Source organism: Cyprinus carpio, chromosome A13, assembly GCF_018340385.1.
Source record: "Cyprinus carpio isolate SPL01 chromosome A13, ASM1834038v1, whole genome shotgun sequence".
NCBI lineage: Eukaryota > Metazoa > Chordata > Actinopteri > Cypriniformes > Cyprinidae > Cyprinus > Cyprinus carpio.
This window is the reverse complement of record NC_056584.1, coordinates 7314389-7328300: the sequence shown is the minus strand read 5'-3', so window position 1 is coordinate 7328300 and position 13912 is coordinate 7314389. Positions and strand designations below refer to the sequence as shown.

Here is a 13912-nt window from a genome sequence, read left to right as displayed (position 1 = left end):
GCTGGAGCGATGAGACATAAACAAAACCCATTATAAAACGTGATATGAACATGATTTCTAGTTGTGTCTTCTTTTGGAAGGCATAAACAAAGAAGTTTCGTCACACACCATGGCCTTGAATGAGCAGAGGCCGGAGGCCTAGTGTGAGCCGTGGTCTAGAGTGAGCTGCGGCCGGCTTGAGTTAGCAGAGGCGGGTGGCTTGAGAACGGTGCGGCAGGTGGATTCTGTGCAAGAGCGTACCTTGGTCTTGCAGCAACCACATGTGACGACTCCGGGCTGGACTCTGCTTTGTCCACGGTGAAAGCCGATTCAGAGATCCACAGTGCAAAGTTGATGTATTTCCTTAGCGACCAGCACAGATCAGCCCCAGGCATGACGAAGCAGATATCATCCTCTTTTGGAAGGCCAAACAAAGTATTTTCTCTTTCACAGTGAAACACACAGCTTCTATACGACAATAATAACAACAATACTACAACGAGAATAAAAGGTATGCCTTCTTTCTTTTTGTGAAGATCTGGACAGTGTTATGCAAATCTTCCCACACACTGACGTAGAGATGTGGGGGCGTGTTAGAACGAGCCGTTTTAGGGGGGCGTGGGGTTAGCTCTTTGGATTTGAGACTTTATTCTTTGCAACTTCACAGATCTTCTTTATTCACCAAGAGCTTGTAACACTCCAAAAAGAAAGGAAAATTTAAAATCGCATCATATGACCCCTTTAATCTTTTTAGGTACATTGTTATACAGTGTAAAAAACAAACAAACAAAAAACACTCTGGCCATTGTTATACGTGCTCAATCCATTTGGCTGTTAAAGTTGCATATATTTAAAAAAAGTAATAAAAAGAAAAGATAAACTTTTGAAAGAAGTAAGAGTGAAAAAAAAAAAAAAAAAAAAAAAAAAACAAAATGTGGAAACATGGAAGTCAGAAGAATACAGATCATATTTATTTTGTGTTAGCATTAAGCAGCAGTTAATGAATTACACTTATGAAAAACCGTAACAATTTTTCTTGTGCTTGAAACGTGTTTTATTCCTACAACTAGAGAAGAATAAAAAGAATGAAAAAAAAATGTAAATTTGATTTTATATTTCAAAAATCTGACTTTATCGCATTTCCAAGATTATATCTCACAATACTGATAAGTAAAAAACAACTCGTCATTTCTTAATACATCTAGACTTGTGCTATTGTAATATTCCTTTTAAACTTAGCAAGAGAGCACATGGAAACTAAACAGTTTCTCAACTCACTCTTTTACTCTGCTTCTTCCTTTTTCTTTAGCCGCATCATCTGAACAACCTACAACACAATCAGCACAACAGCTATGTGGTGTAGGTTATATAGTCTCTGTAGAGATTCCTAGTTTTCAATGTTATTTCTAGGATGAAATTACTTTGTAGTAATTAAATATTCACTCAGGTATCAACAAAGCTCACTGTTTTGTTGTATATCATTAAACCGTTATGCTGCCTCAGAAGTCTGTCCTAAATCAGTTATGTGCATTATGCATCATGTTCTGGTAATAAATTGTGAGACTTTTTGCAGAGATCTTGCAAGGTGTTGCGGAAACCTTTCAAGTGCAAGTTAAATATTAAAATGATTAGATATTACAAATAATTTGGTAGTAAAACATAATGTGTTGCACATTTTATGTCACAAGCAAAAGTACAGCTGGTCTAAGCTTCAGCATGGGGCACATCCCAGTCTCAGACTCGGGTACATGAGACTTCTTATTAATAGCTTTAAGACATGGTCTCCATCTCTCTGGCCTGCAAGTACAGAAGGAAATGTGTTATAATACAAAAGCTTGCTTTCTATTGATGAAGTACCCACACAGTTTGGACCATACTGAAATAAATGAGAACTAACCTGTGCTTCACTGTGCTGGGCCCTCTGTCGCCGTGTGAGGAAGAACTAAATAGAGGAGGAAAAACAGTTAAGACAAGCACCCATCAAATTAAATAGTCAATTAACTGACTTTTGCTGGAAAAATATTATTGTTTTCTTGCATCATTGACGAACAATTTTCCTGTTTGACACTGTAAAGCTGCTTTGACACAACCAGTATTGTATAAAGCACTTTACAAAAAAAAAAAGGTTACTTGACTTGACTTAAATGAAACTTGAAAAATATATGGTGCTTACCACAACCAGAAGTCCTGCAATTACAATCAAGCTGACCACCACAATGACAGCAATGATACCACCAGTCAGCCCCTGCATGGTGAAGGTGGGCGCCACTTCATCTACATAGTACACCAGGATGTTCTCCATGGACACCTTTGATCCCTCAACACTGACTTCAAATGGTTTTTCATCTTGAAAGAGGGGCAGAGCTTTGATCTACGAAAGACAAATTAATTTAGTTACATATTAAGTTACAACATAACACCTGGTATGAAGATAAGAAACTGAAACGACACTCACGTCCTTCTCCATGTAGTAAGTCATGAGGGACAGGTCTGTAACACGTTCTTTCTCAGGTTTTTTGACATCCACAATGACACGTTCATCTTTGTCATACTGGAAGAGAGGAGGTGGGTCATGTTAGGTTCTGTACTCGAAGTACCAAGTTGAGGAGTTAGACAACATCAGTAAATTCTTACCTGAATCTCAGTCACAAATTTCTTATCCAACTTGTAACGTTCCAGTAAAGCATTCTCAATCCCACTGTTAAAAAAATAAAAACATCAGTAAGACAAAACATAAGCAGAAATTCATATTTCACATGGTCCAGCAAGACCATAGAAATCAATTGCGACATACGTCCTCAGTTTGTTAACATCAAGAGGAACAGCCACAACTTTATGCTTCAGTTCCAAGCGAACCCAACTAGAGAAGAAAACATGGTATTGTCAGAATTTACTAGTCTTGCTTCCTTCCACAAACAGCATTACTATTCCAACCACACTTTAAACTAGGTGCGTCAGTCAGAAGAACAGCTCTGCTAATACAGTACTCACTAGGTCTCCACAGGCTCACACTTGATGTTCTTGTCTCCCTTGTCACTTCTGCGCACACCAGCACTGTTGACACACCAGCACACGTCAGTGCCGTTACACTGGATTGCCTTGAACCTTCCATCATTCTCACATTCTGGGTAATAGATGCCATCATTGTCCACAAAGGCAGTTTCTACAGGTTTCCCACCAATGGATCTTGTGGTCAGTTTGTTCCTGATGCGATACATCTCCGCTTTCATGAGGTAGCACTTGGGAATCACTGTGGGTAGGGAGAATTGAGGACACTTACTACACTTGATGGGAACAAAACGCCTTGCCTGGTTTGTTAGTAGACGCTAGGAAAGCTGGAGCTCAGCTAGTTTAGGTGGAGTTACCAAAACTCCTCAAACCAGACTGGGAGACCAGTTAAGTCAGTCAAGAAAACAATGGTTACCAAATAAATTTAAGAGCAAGTATAAAAGAAAACTCACATTTTGTACAATCAAGCGCTTGCTTGTATGTTGAAGAAAACTGAAGAGTACACTTGCATGGTTCTCCATCACATTTGGCCCATTTCATAGTGTTACAAGAACCTGTTGGATTTAAAAATAAAAAATTAAAAAATTGTGAGAAAAGTGAACTTTGTTTTAAAAATACTACAACATTATTAGGTAGATGGGTTTAAGTTGAAACGAATAAGCCAGTATAAGTAGAGCTCCCCCACCCTCACACACTGAACCACACCCTGGATCTCATTGTTTTGTTTGTCTCCCAACTACCAAGTTATCGACTAGGATTAAACAGTTTGTCACAATTGAACCCGATATAGTTCGCCTTGTAAGGTAAGTTTGAACAGCTCATGTTTTAATTATAGCTAAAATAGTCGTTACTTACATTGCGAGGCGACTACATCCACAAACACCACAACAAACAAGGCGATCAAAACCTTCATCTTGGATAAGAACTGAAAAACAAAAACATTTCGGCATTATAAATCACTCCGTTAGAGGAACTGATGTGTTAATCTCCAGAATCTCTGTGCAATTCAAACAAGTCTTTAAACACTAAACCACTGAAATCGTATTGCCGAAGCTTTAAGAAAAACTAGTAATCCAACCAGAGTTATTCCGCTTTTACTCTACACCCCAACAAAAAAAAGAACACACACATAACATATCCTCTCTCCTCGCCAAACCACTGATCTAAATGCGCAACAGGTGTCTGTCATATTTGTTTATATGTTTGAATGAAAATACGTGATAACTAATGTTGTTTCTCTTTGTTATTTTTCCATATGTCCACTGGATGATGCTCTTATATGTTGTCCTGCAGTGATACGGTGTCTGATATTTTCTGGCTAGACCCTGTAGCACATTTTCAAATGACCAGGATTGCAGTTCTAGGGCCCTATCATACACCCGGCGCAATGCGACGCAAGGCGCAGTGCAAGTGTGTTTGCTAGTTTCAGTCCGGCGCCATTCGCATTTTCCCGTCCAGCGCCACGTCGTTTAATTAGCAAATACATTTGCGCGCCAATGGGCGTGCTGGTCTAAAAAAGAGGTGTGCTCAGGTGCATTGCTGGCGCACTGCTATTTTAAGGAGCTGAAAATCGCTTGCGCCATAGACCAACTCAAACCTGGTCTAAAGTCTGGCGCAATGTTTTTTCTTTGTTATTTAAAGAGCATGTTAGTGTAGGCGGGTCCATAACGCGCGTACACGCTGCTTATTAAAAACACAGGGATGCACAGCAGGACACAAACATGCCAAATATTAAAAATGAAAGGATTGCAGTGCATAAAATTTTTTGTAGGCTAAGTAAATATAAAAATGCCTACATGTCATAATGGATAGTCATCGCATGTATCAGAATTAGGCTATCTATTTGCTCGCACGAGCAGCTCTGTTTCATCTCGGAGACGCGTTCTGTCTTTACGCTTGCCAAATTCCGCCGTGTAAATAGCAAATCCGTCATGGAACGAGTGCAACTGGCTCTTAAAGGGAATGGAAGATGAGACTCTAATTGGTATATTGCACGTTACGCCCAAAAAACACCAATTACTCATTAAGTAAATAGGGACAACCCGTTTAGACCATGCGCCCGGGCGTGCCAACCGTTTTCCCATTGTTAAAATAGCAAAAGTGGATTTGGACACGCCCTGAGTGCGCCATGCGCTTCACACTTTGCCTTTAGATCGTTAAAATAGGGCCCCTAAAGTGTGACTTGTTCATTGCTACAGAATCAGCAAACTTTGCTGCTCATGTTCAATTGTTAGTTGTCAGCATTTCTGATGTTTCAGCAATTTAACCTCGTTATTTCTCTACACATAAAAAAAAAAAAAACTTTATAAAAGATTTCACTCACCAGAATATAACCATCTCACATATAGTTTAAAGGGGTCATATGAGGCTTTTTTTTTAAAGATCATTATTTTGTGTATTTGGTGTAACAGAATATGTTGACATGCTTTAATGTTCAAAAAACACACTATTTTTCAAATACTGTACATTATTGTAGGTCCTCATGCCCCGCCTCTCTCAAATGTGTCGTTTTCTACAAAGTCCCTCCTTCTAACAAGAGCAGTCTGCTCTGATTGGCCAACTGACCCAGTGCATTGTGATTGGCCCAACACCACAAGCACTCGTCAGAAATGTAACACCCCTTTCCATAATCGCAAGCCTCATCATTCAAAATAAATGTAAAAACAGTTAATAATGTCCTTAGTTTTACCATCAGTTCAAGCTTGAAAGGGGAACAGAGTCGCGTGACAGACACAGTGATGAAGCTTGTATGTATTTGCAGTACACAAGCCACAGACGGTAGCTTGTACAGCTGCCTCCACTCTGTGACCCTCTCTCTCTCTCTCTCTCTCTCTCTCTCACACACACACACACACGACACACAAAACTCCGCATTTGATTGTCAATAGCAAATACTTTAATAACAAAACATACTTACAGTAGCTGTTTCATAAGCACCAGATTGTTGTGGCAAAGTCAGAATTATCTCTCCTAGGTTCACCAAACGGTCGTCCATAAAATGCGTTGCTGTTCTGTTGTAAGTAATCTTGAAGCTTCCTAAATGCATCTACTTTTGGAAGGCCAAATAAAGTGCTTTTGCTTTCGCCTAGAAACACACAGCATCTCCCTCACATGGCTGCTTCAACACTAACTGCGGTTACTAAAACCACGCCTTCTTTCTTTGCGTGAACATTTGGGCAGCATTAAGCAAATATTTCCACATAGTGACGTAGAGATGTGGGGGCGTGTTTGAACGAGCCATTTTGGGGTGTGGGGGTGGCAGAGTCTTAACTTTGATAAAGAATATCTCTTTGGATTTGAGACTTTAGTCTTTGCAACTTTACAGATCTTCTTCATGCACCAAGAGCTTGTTACACTCCAAAGAGAAAGGAAAAATTGAAAATGCATCATATGACCCCTTTAAGTGAAATTTGTGTTACTGAATCTATTTAAAAGCTCTATAGTCACTTAGGTTTATCAAATTTAATTAAACATTACATTTATGTGTGTTACAGTTTTAATGTATTATAAATTATTTCTAGTCACCTTTGGCTGAAGATGTTTTTCCTCACTGTTATTTCCTATACAAATAGCTAATATGGCTTGATAAAATGTCTAGATAAAACCTTTTATTATTGCTATTATTACACATAGTCTAATTTACATTGTATGAGTTTCTTAAGTTAACTGGTTAACATTTATAAAGAGCTCATTAAAAGAGCACTAGATGAAACCATCCGATCATAGTTTGAACATTTTTGTTTATCTGAAGAATCGTAGGCTTAACAACAAAATCTCAATTAAAAGACAATATACTCACTCAGAATTCACACAATCAGGAAATAAGATGGAATCTAATTCTATGCTCTAAAACAACTTGTTAGGTCACTCTTGTCACCCAGCTCTCTTTTAGACTCTCTCTGATACTGAGACGTTTTTTTTTCTCTCTGATACTGAGATGTTTTTTTTTTCTCTGATACTGAGACGTTTTTTTTTTTTTCTCTCTGATACTGAGACTTTTTTTTTCTCTGATACTGAGACGTTTTTTTTTTTGTTCTCTGATACTGTTTTTTTTTCACACTTTTAATACTTGAGTCTAGCAGGCTTGTGGTCACACGGCATAGGCTACTTCTCCAGTAGTTCTGCCCTGAACATGCTGTGGTTGTGCCACATGGGCACACATCGCTGTTTTCTGTTTTGCAAAGCAAACTTGTGGCTCAGAGCAAATGGCAATAGCGAATATTTAAATATATAGATATATATATATATATATATATATATATATATATATATATATATATATATATATATATATATATATATATATATATATATCTGTATTGCGAGTATATTCTCTCTCTCAGCATCTGAGCAGGGCAAAGGCTTTTCAGTGCGTTCAGTCTCATGTCTCTTCTGTCCACTCTGGATATTAAGCCACTTTAACACTCATAGATAACGACACATTTCATCCTCTCTTGGAACGAAAGTGGCTAACTTCTGTCAACCTCATCTACAAGCAAGGACAAAAATAAAGCAATTGAATTTTAATTAATATCGATTCTAGAATAATAATAATAAAAAAACGATTTTAGAATTTACGCGATAGCTAGGTAAATCGATTTTTCACTCCAAGCCCTAATATATATGTAAATGGGTGTTTTAAGTAAGAGTTTTGGTTTATAGAGAAGTGGACATTGTATTACATGTTGATTGGCTTAATCAAATAATCCAATCAAACTTTTATATATATTGTCATCAACCCATCTGTCTTGCTTATAAACCCTCCATTAATAATTAATTTCTTCCACTGCAGGGTAGAAGACTCCAGCCCAAGAAATTGACTAGTTCAGGCCCGTTTTTGAAGAAAAATACAGTTCTGGGAGAAAAACAACGTTCAGGGACCAAATTCTACTATTAAATCATTTAATTTGTCTTTTATACATTCTAATTTTAACCGAACATTTTAATACATTTGAACAGGATTGATTTGTACGTTCAGAAAAGTGTTGTTGTATACAAAACGAAATGAAATGTTAACAGAAAAATGTTTACCTATTGAAAAAAATGTTTTATTTTTTTGCTATGCTATTTTTATTTTATGAATTTAGAAATTTAAAGTGTGAAAAGTTGTCAATAAATTGAATTTTTGTGACAAAAACAATGTCTTCATTTTACAGTACACAAAATTAATTCAGTAATCCCTATTACAGTAGTAAAATATGTGAGGTGATGAAACACAGTACTGTGATTATTACTGTAAAAAAAGTTTACAGTAATTTTAAAGTTACTGCAATTAAGTTTACAGTAAGCATACTGTGAAATGAACTACAGCAACTTACTTGCTAATTGCTGCCAGCAAGTTACTGTAAATTTCACAATATTCTTTTTACAGTGTACATTTATGTGTGTTACAGTTTTAATGTATTATAAATTATTTCTAGTCTCCTTTGGTTGAAGATGTTTTTCCTCACTGTTATTTCCTATACAAATAGCTAATATGGCTTGATAAAATGTCTAGATAAAACCTTTTATTATTGCTATTATTACACATAGGCTAATTTACATTTTATGAGTTTCTTAAGTTAACTGGTTAATATTTGTAAAGAGGTAATTTAAAGAGCACTAGATAAAACCATCCGATCATAGTTTGAACATTTTTGTTTATCTGAAGGATCGTAGGCTTAACAACAAAATCTCAATTAAAAGACAATATACTCACTCAGAATTCACACAATCAGGAAATAAGATGGAATCTAATTCTATGCTCTAAAAACAACTTGTTAGGTCACTCTTGTCACCCAGCTCTCTTTTAGACTCTCTCTGATACTGAGACGTTTTTTTTTTCTCTCTGATACTGAGACGTTTTTTTTTTTTCTTCACTCTTTTAATACTTGAGTCTAGCAGGCTTGTGGTCACATGGCATAGGCTACTTCTCCAGTATCTCTGCTTCCGGTGCTGTGGTTGTGCCACATGGGCACACATCGCTGTTTTCTGTTTTGCAAAGCAAACTTGTGGCTCAGAGCAAATGGCAATAGCGAAAATTTATATATATATTAAAAAACCTTTTTCTTTGAGAGAAATTTTAAGCATTAATGAGAATTAAATAAGTTGAAGTATTATTTATTTCTGTGGACGAATAATTTGTGTTAAAAAAATTAGTAAATTAGTAAAAAACAGCTGTACAATAACTTGACCTCTCCTACCAAAAAAAGTATACTTTAAGTTTATTTTATTAAGTATACTTAAGTAAAGTTCAAGTATATTTTTAAGTTTACTTTATATAGTAAATACAAATATCAGTGTACTAGTAGTATACTTGTAAGTGTACTAATTCAATACTCCTTGGGACTAAATTGGCCCACTTTCTAGTATATAAAAGTATACTTTTAAGTACACTAAAAAAAAAAAAAGTAAAAAACTATTAATAATAATATTTTATAGTTTGTACTGCAACTATACTAAAAGTGAACTTATAGGTATACTGATAGTTTACTAATTAAATACTTATAGCATTTTTAGTACAATTTGAAGTATCAGTAAACTACTAGTTTGGTAGTTTTATACTAAACTAATCTGAACATACAAAACATCAAAAGAAAGAACAGGGTATCTGCTTGAAAGCAAAAACATTTTATTCTAGCTTCATGCATTCTTTTTTAATAAACACATGAATGGGTAAGTGGGTAAGTTTCATAAAAAAAAAATTTTAAACAAAAAGACTATGAATTGGATTTAGAATGATAACGTACTGTAGATCGAGTCGATCAACACCCGGAAGCTTTGAAAGTGAAAGTTGTGACATTTGTCAAGTATGGTAACCCATTCTCAGAATCGGTGCTCTGCATTTAACCCATCCAAGTGCACACACACAGCAGTAGAGCGCTGACACACACCGTGAACACACACCCGGAGCAGTGGGCAGCTATATATCCAGCGTCCGGGGAGCAACTGGGGGTTCAGTGCCTTGCTCAAGGGCACTTCAGCCATGGATATTGAGGGTGGAAGAGAGCGCTGTTCATTCACTCCCTCCCACCTACAACTCCTGCCAGCACTGAGACTCGAACCTGCGACCTTCGGGTTACAAGTCCAAATCTCTAACCATTAGGCCACAGCTGCCCCACAGTCATTATCTCTTCATGGGTCGACATTTTATTCCATAACGTTACATAGAAGACGAGACCTGCAAAGACCAGGAGGTTGAGAATGATGGAACTATTATTACATCACAAAAAGGGGGGCAGCTGTGGCCTAATGGTTAGAGAATTGGACTTGTAACCAGAAGGTCGCAGGTTCGAGTCTCGGTGCTGGCAGGAGTTGTAGGTGGGAGGGGAGTGAATGAACAGCGCTCTCTTCCACCCCTCAATACCCATGGCTGAAGTGCCCTTGAGCAAGGGTCTGAACCCCCAGTTGCTCCCCGGGTGCTAGATATAGCTGCCCACTGCACAGGGTGTGTGTTCACGGTGTGTTCACTTCTCACTGCTGTGTGTGTGCACTTGGATGGGTTAAATGCAGAGCACCAGTTCTGAGTATGGGTTACCATACTTGGCAAATGTCACCACTTTCACTTTCACTTAAGTTTTGATGCTGTTTTATGTCTGATTGTGTTAGATTATATGTAGAAGCATCTGTTGTTTCGGTTTCTTCTTCGCTTGTGTTTTGGAAATTCTGTACAGAAGATTTGTAATAGCGCCCCCTACCGTATAACAATGAAAACATGTATTTCCGAAGCACAAGTATAGCTCAAATATATTTAGACTTGTCCTAAGTATAAGTGTAATGGAGTTTAAGGCTACGTCCACATGAAGCCAGAGCTTTCCCTCTTTGATCTTTTTTTTTTTCCTCATCTAAAAAAATTTCTGCACCCACACGAAACCACAAAAGGATGTAGTATACCATCCTGCCATTTCTGCGTCCACACGAAACCACAAAAGGATGTAGTATAACATGCCAGTCCAGTGCTGTAATTCTGCCACAGAGATACACTTAAAACGAAGAAGAAGACTTGGACTATGCGAATGAACCTTGCGCGCGGTATACAAACGAACATGGAACAACACATTTATTAATCTGTGTTCATTTTAGTTAATAAAAAGACAATCGTTCAGTGTTTGTTCATGTATTTGATGCTGTGACGTGACGTAGCGGTGTCTGACTAGGGGCGAGACATGGGCTGATGATGTCATTGTTTCCGAAAATATACGAATTTGCTGTCCACACGAAAACACAAGGGCGGCATTTTCAAATTTATCCACTATGGGACCCCGTTTCAAAAAATATCTGTTTCACTCTCCCAAAATGCCGGATCTATGTGGACGAAACGCCTATAGAATACAAAATGTATGCATATACAGCGAAACGCGTCGCTGTGTGGACGGGGCCTAAATAATGTTAGTTGAATTCATGCATAAACTGTGATAACTCACCATTGGTTGTTGCACTGCTTGCAATCATGTTCATTATATTAGGTGTCAGTACTAATCGGCAGCAGTTTCATGAATCCTTGCTGCTGGTAAGCTGCTTTGATGATTGCTCTGTCTTATTAACTGAGTTTGGATTGTTTTCGAGCACAAAACTGAACTTTTATGCTACACAAAAGAGTATTATTTTTGTCTGTCAGCTACTAGTTCTGTTAGTAGAGTCAAATATGTTATTTGTGACGATAAAACGAAGAGTGTGTGTGTGTTAGCCTGCTTGTAAACTCTGAACTTCTGTTTATTTCATTTAAGACTGTCATGCGTCATCATTGAGCTGCAATACCAACTTATGGTCCTGTTTGTCCCAAGTATGTTTTATTTGGTTTTTGTCGTGTTCTGTGTGTAAATCGTTAGCCGCTAGCATTAGCACATGTGCTGAACTATGTGTTGCATCATTCGAGAGTTTTCCCATTCTGTTTTTTTTTTATATATACAAAAATATGTAAAATATTGGTCAATATTTGGTCACTGGAGTTTACAGTTTCAAAGTATTAATGTGATTTAATGAGAATTGAGAAGAAAAGGAACAGTTTTATATTTTTTCTCTTATGTATGTTTTATTCAGATTTATGTCCACTATATGTTAACATTTACTCAGAGAAAATGAAATCTGCAGCAGTTTCATGAAGCCTTGCTGCGGACTGTCATGCGTCATCATTGAGCTGCAATCTAACCAACCTATGGTCCTGTTTGTCCCAGTTGTGTCTGCCAAAAAAAAACAAAACAAAGAGGACAAGAGAGACTTTATTCATTTTATTTTATTCACTCAGTGACTGCCTTTGAAGAATTTGAGATTAGAGACATTTACAAAGGACAGTTTGCTTTCAGCAGCACTTTCAAGATTTTCTTTGATCTATTTTATTCAATGTTTATGTGTTCTGATATTTACTATGAGTGGTTTTGATGACTATAACACTCCAGTCTGTGGAAGTAAAGAGTGATGCACCTGTGCTCATAGACAGTCATGCTTCCAATTCAGATCCATTTGTTTGTGAGTGCCCGCCTACTAGTCATGAATCAAATGCTTCAGTAGAGCAACAGGGTGTGTTTTCATCTACCCCAATCCCTAACACACAGCCCCCAGATGCAGTCTCAGCAATGTTTAATATCAACATTGGATCAAGCTAAACCATGCAGTTGACGTCTCTGCAGAGCCCTTGTAAAGAGCTCGCCATCACTTTTCGATCTAAGACAATTGATGCATGGTCTGTGTGGGAAGTTCACAATATTTTGAGTGAATATCACTCTTGTCAATGGGCATAAGTAATCAATGACAATACATGATTACTGGGCATAAGCATTCGAATCAGTTCTGTTTCAGTGCAAATAGAAGAAACAACAGATGTGTTTGAACATATATACATTATAATATCTACTGTATACCTAATCATTAATGTATAGTTAATAGTGCGATATAATGCAGTGCCATTCTGTCAGTTGTTTTTGTCACTGATATTTAATATCCCTGTAAAAGAAGAATCATGTCAAAAAACTAAATGATTTTAAGCCTTGTGTGAGATTAACACTTATGAATGAATTGTGAACACTATATGAATGAAGACTATATTGTTTCAGTCTTAATTTTACACCCAGAGGAAAGCTGAAGCCGAAAGGGAGTAGCACATTTACCAGAAAACTGAAACGTAACCTAGGAATATGTAGGTGTTCCTGATTCTGCTTTTCTAGAGTGTCCCAGGTGAGATGGTGCCTTATGCTTTATACCAGGAAGGACAAAAAATAAGGAATGTCACACACCTATTACGGGCACTGTCTCTGTCTCAACAACAGCCTTACAAGACTACCAGTCATCTGTGAGATACGCAGTAAGTAATTTTGTTTAAATGTCTTATTTCTCTACAAGAACAATGCACTAAGTGTGTGTGTGTGTGTGTGTGTGTGTGTGTGTGTGTGCTGTATGTACATATGGGATGCACCAACATATCAGCCAATAATCTGTTTCGGTCAATAAAAGCAATTATCTGCACTATCAGATTGTTTAAAAACAGCCGATGATCAGGGCTGATGATATCCTGTCAATCAAAAGGGCACAAAAATCCACTTCAAATAATAAGGTTGCACTATAAATAATCCTTATCCATCAGTTTGACTGAATGAGCTTTAATTTTTCCTTCATGTTATATTTTTAGATACAATAATAATAACAGTACATTTGGTATTTTAATGTGACACGGTATAGGCCTTGTTTTTCTCCCCAAATCTTTACAGCTCTTTCCAGGTTTGTTTTTTACATGGAAGCTTTAAAATTTGTCTCCTCTTTTCACCTCTAATTCCAATCAGTCGTGTTTATTGGAATGTTTCTAAAGCAGAAAAATACAATATTTGTAATCTGTTAAAATTATGGAAATCACTTTGAAATATTATCACTCGTTAATATTAATGAACATTTTTGATAAAGGCAGCGCATGTTCCATAATTTAGACATACTCTATAGTGATTTTAAAGCTGTGCAT

The 13912-nt window shown here is 37.1% G+C and overlaps 1 protein-coding gene across 1 annotated transcript; it reads right to left on the bottom strand.

The window, feature by feature from the left end:
- Positions 1 to 1293: 1293 nt before the first annotated feature.
- On the bottom strand, positions 1294 to 3916 carry LOC109067499 (epithelial cell adhesion molecule-like). Its single transcript, XM_042768507.1, has 9 exons — positions 3844 to 3916; positions 3441 to 3542; positions 2971 to 3229; positions 2774 to 2839; positions 2614 to 2677; positions 2435 to 2530; positions 2153 to 2350; positions 1877 to 1921; positions 1294 to 1776 (listed from the first exon to the last, which is right to left on the bottom strand). Exons 1-9 carry the CDS (start codon positions 3899 to 3901, stop codon positions 1750 to 1752), a joined length of 915 nt encoding a protein of 304 aa, XP_042624441.1. The 5' UTR covers positions 3902 to 3916; the 3' UTR covers positions 1294 to 1749.
- Between the last annotated feature and the right edge of the window lie 9996 nt (positions 3917 to 13912).

What these genes read in the sequence shown, in the direction of transcription:
- LOC109067499 (XM_042768507.1), bottom strand. Translation starts at nt 3,901, where the DNA reads ATGAAGGTTTTGATCGCCTTGTTTGTTGTGGTGTTTGTGGATGTAGTC. An exon ending in GATGTTAACAAACTGAGGAC is followed by an intron (nt 2,678 to 2,773) that starts GTATGTCGCAAT and finishes TTTTTTTAACAG; the next exon opens with TGGGATTGAGAATGCTTTAC. An exon ending in AATTTGTGACTGAGATTCAG is followed by an intron (nt 2,531 to 2,613) that starts GTAAGAATTTAC and finishes CCTCTCTTCCAG; the next exon opens with TATGACAAAGATGAACGTGT.